The 7,107-nt window shown below is 28.7% G+C and overlaps 2 protein-coding genes across 2 annotated transcripts in view; both read left to right on the forward strand.

Moving 5' to 3' along the window:
• Positions 1 to 503: 503 nt before the first annotated feature.
• LOAG_11236 (hypothetical protein) lies at positions 504 to 686 on the forward strand (the record flags this gene model as incomplete). Its single annotated transcript, XM_003146758.1, has 1 exon — positions 504 to 686. The coding sequence occupies one exon, from the start codon at positions 504 to 506 to the stop codon at positions 684 to 686; it is 183 nt and encodes a 60-aa protein (XP_003146806.1).
• A 1,598-nt stretch (positions 687 to 2,284) lies between these two features.
• LOAG_16707 (K -dependent Na /Ca exchanger) overlaps positions 2,285 to 7,107 on the forward strand; it is a gene marked incomplete at its 3' end in the record, with an annotated part of 9,367 nt that continues 4,544 nt past the window's right edge. The window contains exons 1-8 of the mRNA XM_020449357.1: positions 2,285 to 2,479; positions 2,673 to 2,764; positions 2,914 to 3,036; positions 3,436 to 3,537; positions 3,709 to 3,799; positions 4,124 to 4,184; positions 4,335 to 4,481; positions 5,390 to 5,681. Coding sequence (XP_020307124.1) covers positions 2,943 to 3,036; positions 3,436 to 3,537; positions 3,709 to 3,799; positions 4,124 to 4,184; positions 4,335 to 4,481; positions 5,390 to 5,681 — 787 coding nt within the window. The 5' untranslated portion in view covers positions 2,285 to 2,479; positions 2,673 to 2,764; positions 2,914 to 2,942. The remainder of the gene's footprint in view (positions 2,480 to 2,672; positions 2,765 to 2,913; positions 3,037 to 3,435; positions 3,538 to 3,708; positions 3,800 to 4,123; positions 4,185 to 4,334; positions 4,482 to 5,389; positions 5,682 to 7,107) is intronic.

Raw genomic sequence — 7,107 nt, forward strand, 5'->3', positions numbered from 1 at the left:
AAATTTTCAGGCTTTTCCTTTTGTCCCACTAAGCTAAACTTTTTTTTCTGTTGGTACTTATATAAGTTCACTTTAATCCTTCTCCTTTTCTTTTGCCTCGAAATTTTGAAGCGATATTAGTCAAAATGTCCGATTTAATTGAAAAATATAAATCTAATCTTACACTTCGATTGGTACCAATCATAAAATACCTTTCCATGTAACTGCGAATTCTGCTAAATAATATCAGGTAATGGAATAATTTGTGTGCATGCATGCGTTTCTCAATTACTTGCATTATTTCTTACTTGATTCTCACTACTACTGTATGATTATGTTCATTACTGCAACAAACTTTCGATTAATTCTAGCCAAACCATTTGTTATTTTTGTTCAAATTTTAACTAATACACAAGCCAAGCTCTTGGCTCATTTATTATGCAAATATATCAGTTTTAATTCCATAGTGTGAGCAATGTTTTAGCAGCAATCAAAGTTTTCACATTCGTTGTTCATATGCTGAAATGGGAAATGTGAAGAACATGCGTCCTCAAAATGTTCCCTTAGGAATCCCATATGAATCTATCCAATCCCAATTGGCACAATTTTTTGATGGATTATTGCGCCATGTTTTCGCTACTACTATCACCGCTTCCACCACTCACTTCAATCACGGCAATAACAAAGAAAGAAGGGAAGCCCTTTGATGTAATAAGCGGTATTTTAGTATCGATTAGAATAATAGCTATTCTTAAACATTTCGAAAAATTTCCAACTATCTTCATCTTTTCCTCTAATTAAGGTATAATTTAGATAATAAGAATGGTTGAAAAAAGTGATTTGATAAATTCTTTTCTTCCAAATATTTTTCTTATTTTATTCAATTTTCTTTTTTCATTTCATTTCATACAACAAATCGTAGGAACAATTTAATGAATGAATTGAATTAATTTAATATGAAATGATTCGAAAAATAGCACTACTCCTTCTTTTTACTTTAATATCATTGCAATACTGTCATAGGAAGTGAACTGATGAACTGGACCGACGGATAGATGATTATATTTATTAAATTTCATCCAAATAGCATCTTCTCATCTTCTCCTCTCCAATAAGTTTAGTGCCATTCGCAGCTCAGTCAACAGTTCACTTGAATTAACTATTTATTTAATTTCTTTTTCTTTCCTCAAATGAATGATTCAATAGGTCAACCATTGATTTTAACTCACTAATTATACAATGGCAATATTATTGAAATGAAATTTAAACGTAAACGTCATCATGATATTATGCTGATATATGATATCAACCAATGCTATACTTCAGATTTAAGATTACATTTTTAAATCTTTGTTCTTAATCTAAATTTCTCTTAAATATGAAACTGAATGAAGGATATTTGAATCAATCTCTATTATTTGTTATTATTATAATTCATCATCATTATCACGTGTATCACATGGATGTTGTTCCTTATCATTGTTATCAACAACGCTATAATAAATCGCTTCGTATTATTTTTCCTTTGAAGCGTTAACTTTCAAGAATGAGTGAAGGAAGAGGGATCAGCAATAGCAACGATTGCATTTTGCAAGCTGATGATTTTTTCAGCTTTTTTCCACTCCTCACAAATGATACAATTTTTTTTCCTTGTTATTTTGAATTATTTATTTACTTTTAAACTTACAGAACGTTTCAAATTATTTTTGAATAATTATTTCGTAAATAAAATGGTAATTTTTGCAATTTCATTTTAATTTTGAAACAATATTTCATTAATTTCTTTATAGACCTTTTTAGTAATTTGTTCTTTTTTCAAATTCATTTCTTAATTTCATTTCACATTATTGCTATTATTATCATTATTTTTATTTGTTACATATTATTTAATTAATCAAATTTTTACCTAGACTTTCGTATTTTACTACTTATACTCCCAATAAAGTTATTTCATTACTTATATTGCCAATAAAGTTATGAGCTTAAAATTTTATCTATCTATCAGCTTTAAGGACTAAATTTTAAATCCTCGTCAAAAAGTGATAAGAGTGTATTGTTGTGAAAATGTCAATACGTAATCAATAAGAAAACTAAGCGAGACTATTTTATAGCTTGCTTCATAAGCCTTCTACTTCATTCAACAAATGACTTTTATCCGTTTTTAAATCAAAAAATATTCTTTATGTAGAAGTTTGCTTGCCTTTTACTCTTCAGATATTTTTATTTTATCTCTGCTGTTACGTTTTCACTATTCCATTAAAATCTGAAAAAGAATTTATTCGTATTCCAATTTTGATTTCCATTTCCATTTGCAGGATGCGAAATCGTCGTTTCAATGAAACATTTATTCGACGAGCTATAATCTGTTCACTGGCAATTTTTCTTGTATCCGCCATACAGATGGTTCGTTTAAGTTCAGAAGAACAAGAACAGGTGCAAAAACAACTGATATCACTTCAACAACAACAAACTATAAATTTTCAACAACGAAAATTATTGGGTATTTTACCTGAATGTAGAATGTAAGAACTGATTTTATTTCTTTTTTTTTTCAATAACTTTAATTAAAGAAAGAGAATTTTGTTCGTAAGTTTCTATTAATTAACATGTCTTCCTAGTCTGTCTTGTTACATTTTTTCACTGAAGATATAAACCATTTGACCTTTAATGGAACTAATAATATATTACTATAGTAATGAAACGAAGCGAATTGTGATAGATTCGAACGATGCAGGCCAATTCCCACCGGATCAGTTTACTCTCGAACAGCGACGTCATGGCGCAAGTGAATGATTTATTGAATTGAAATTTCCGTATATCTAAATTTTCAATTACTCATGAAGTTTGAACTTTTTAAATTGAGAGAATTTAATTTGTTTAATGAAATTAGTACAGTAATCAAATTCTACCAATTCCAATAATTATTATTTATAGTAATCCTACACATCATTGGTTTGATTTACATGTTCATTGCGTTAGCCATTGTTTGCGATGAATTCTTCGTACCATCATTGGGTGTTATCACTGATAAGTTGGCAATCAGTGATGATGTTGCAGGTACAGATTGATCATTTGTGGTAAAAAAAAAAAAAAAACTAATGGAGATAGCATGATTAGATATCATTCTTTGACAGGAATTTATGAATAGCATAGTGACCGTAAATTACTGAATATCTGAAAATATATTAATCAAAAGGAGAAACAATCATTGTTAACAAATCATGACGAAGGAAGCAGCATGATAACAATGAGCAGTAAAAAATCTTATTATCAATTTTCATCTGTACCTATTTCAAATCTCTTCCCCTTATTTCTTTTTGTTCGAAAAGAATATCACAATCACTTTGAATTAAAAGAAAGGTCACTATTACTCTTATTAATAAGGATGCCATGAAGACTCTATTTGATTTAACTCCGATATTACATTCACTTTCTGCAATTTTATTAAAATCATAGGCGCAACATTTATGGCTGCCGGAGGTTCCGCACCGGAATTTTTTACATCCGTAATTGGTGTCTTTATTGCCGAGAATAATGTTGGCATTGGTACCATTGTTGGTAAGTTTTGTGCTTAATTTAAATGCATAATGACGATGCATTTTTTTTTGCCATTATATTTATATTTTAGTATTACAAAGATTCAAATACAAGTTTTTCGGATAACTACAACTGGATCTTAATAATAAAGACACTGCACACCATGCTAATGTGTTTCGTTCAATACTTCAGGTAGTGCTACTTTCAACATACTCTGTGTCCTCTCATGTTGTGCGATATTCTCTTATAGTGTTTTGCATTTAACCTGGTGGCCTTTGTTCAGGTTTACCTTATCAGTATATATCACATTATCAGATCATAAGTTCTTCAATATTTCAAATACAAAAGTGAGGCTCGCCCTGTTCCAAGTGGTCGTTGCTTCTTCAAAAACAAACAAAATTTTTTTATGTCAAATTTATAACAAAATCAATATCGTTGGATTATAATTGCCTTCTGATATGGTATTCTCTAACCATACCGTAAACTGCTTTTCATACTACACGGTGATACTGTATTAGACACCCTAAATATCAATAATTTAACTTATTGACTTTTCGTATCATTTATTTTTCATTAATGATCAGTACTAGTTTGTTTATTTTTTCAGAGACGTAGCATTTTATGTGGTGGCATTATTCATGCTGGTTATTTTCTTCCTGGATGAACAGGTCCAAAAGTTTCATTTTAAAAAGAAAAGAATAAAAAAGGACGATGAATTTAGATATGTCCAAAAAGAGTAGTGGAATTGATAAATATCATATTAAGTAATTTTTTATAAATGAAAATCCTTCGTTTCATTTATTTTTAAATTAATTCAGATCTTTTGGTTCGAAGCATTTGGCTTATTTTTCATCTATTTATTGTATTGTACATTTATGAAATATAACGAAACTATCGAGAATTTTGTCAAATATTGCTGTTCGGGTAAGAAATCAGGCGAAGAAGGAGGAGGAGAAGGTGACAAAGTACGTGGAATGGAAGAGACAAAGATAAATCAACAGTTACCTAAAAAAAATCCATTAGTAATTTAAATTTTTCTTTTTTTTTGAAAAATAAAGAAAAGAAGGAGAGGAAAGAGAATGAAAAATTTAAGTTGGAATTTCTGAGTTATCTCCTAAAGTTCAAAATTGCATTAAATAAACATGGATTGTTTGCTCAATGAGGGTAGTACTTTTTCCAAAAATTACCGGACTTTTCCGCAATGACAGGATTTAATTCAAATATCACATCACTTTTTAAAATTTATCCACTGACCATAAATTATTTCAGATGTGACTAATCTCTATCATTTAACAAATATTTTGAATTTTTTATGTTTGTTTCAAATTTTCAAAAGACTAACTCTACCGTATTTCCACATAACTTACCTGCTATTAATTGAAATTCAAAAACCAACTATCGTATTTTTCTCATAGCTTTCAATCTTTACCAATAATTGCTTACTTTAAGAGCTCTAAATAGGCAACTACTGGAGAATGCTTGTGTCTACTTCCTCATAAGAAAAAACTCAATGATTTCCTTAATAAAATAAAAAAAATGTCAGTGCTTCGCATGTTATTTACTATTCTTTCATACTTTCGAATAGTAAAAAAAAAAAAAAAATTCATTAAAGTTTTTTAAAGCACCAAAAAGTTTATGAAAACTTTATTTGAATAATTTTTTGCGAAAGTGAAATGTTCTGTCATATAAACTTGTATTAATAGATGAAATAGATTAATAGATTTTTGAGGAGAAAAAATTGGAATTTAAATATTTGAAAAACAAAGTTTAAAGACAGTAATGTTGGCGACAAAACAATTATTGATTTTTTAGAGGTTATTTTTAAGTAATTAAAAATGTTGCATATCAAATGCTTTAATGCTCAAAAATTTAGAAAGATAATACGGCAAGATATGACGTTGATGGTACTACTACTGTACCACGAACACAATCGATGCAACACGGTCGAGCGGCATTCGATGATCAGCAACAACAACAACAACAACAACAACAACACATTCCGACTTATGTGAGATCTAATAGATCCAACTCATGCACTCGACCGTATGACATGTCCACACGTCGTCAATCTTTCCCAATTTTGCATAGTGGCGCAATTTTCCGCAATGGTATTATCCAGCTTCTATCCCAAGGTCTTGACCCATTGCAAGAAGGCACCAGTGAAGGTATGTTTAACTTATGGCTATCACTTGTGATCAATTAATTTAACATTTTTTGATGCAAAAAGGAAAAAAACTCATCATTCTTGGTCTGTCCAAAAATTTTGAATCAAAATATCGAAATACTTTAATGATTTAATTGAATAGACATAATTACTAGCAAGTAAATTAGTATAATTTTGACACTTTTTTGAGATCATTTATAAGATTGGTGATGGTTGGGAAAAAATAACAATGATGATTAGCTGTATGATTATAATTTTAATATAAAATATTCAAGTTTATTTAGAATTCTGATCAAATTTAAACTTTCTAAACTTCAAAACTTTAGAATAAACCACCATATTCTATATTTTCTCTCTAATCAATTGCACGTCACCTGACGTTTTTCCGTGTCATTATCATCACATGTAAACATGATTACTCCTTTTTTACCTTCAATTAATCATTTATTTGAAAACTCAAAATTTAAAAATATTTTCTTGTTTTAGCAGGAATAGTATAATTATTTAATTAATTATTGTAACTACTTTGAGTCTATAGTAGTTGTAACCTTTCAAGCGTAAAACTACCGCATTGCTTTGCCAAGAGCGGCTAAATGACAATTGCAGAATGATTAAAATGGTTAATTGAATGGCTAAAACAGCCTATGAAACTTTTTCCTAAATTTCATTTCAAACACAAAGAACAAATGCGTCTTTCATAAATGAGTTGTTTTTCTCTTTAATCTATTCCATCACATACACACACACATACACACACACATACACACACACATACACACACACACACACACATGCATATACACACGCATACGCATATACACACACATACACATACACACACATACACACACATATAGACATACAAATATTCTTGTATATAAATATGAATGTTGATATTAAATTTTTTTTTGTGACCAAATCGAAATAAACTTTCCAAGAGACTAAAAGGAAAAAAGTTTGGATGAGATGGGACATTTTTAATTTGTCGCTAAAGTTATACTTTAATTGCGACAATTCAAATTTAACAATCTTTTTTAGAATTCCTAGTATTATTGGAATTGTCTATTGATAAAAGTTTTAGAGGAAAAATTGTTTTCTAAATTTCAAAAAATCCCATTATCAAAAAAAAAAAATTGTGATTATAAATGCTTACAACAATATCACTATGTGTTGGCCCAAATTATCATCCAAAAACTCTTTTAATCTTCGCATTTATCAGAATTTTCACAATTTGTAGCAATTATTTGGAAAAAATTCTTTTTTTAGAAAAAAAGACAAGTATCCAAAATCATTTTTAAAAGTTTTTTTTTGAATCAAATTTGGATATTCTTTATTTATTTTCAACATCGAAATTGTCATTTGAAAACAGAATTTATTATTATTATTATTATTATTGTTATTATTATTATTATTATTATTATTATTAT

This window comes from Loa loa (assembly GCF_000183805.2).
Source record: "Loa loa unplaced genomic scaffold supercont3.14, whole genome shotgun sequence".
NCBI classification, from domain to species: Eukaryota; Metazoa; Nematoda; class Chromadorea; order Rhabditida; family Onchocercidae; genus Loa; species Loa loa.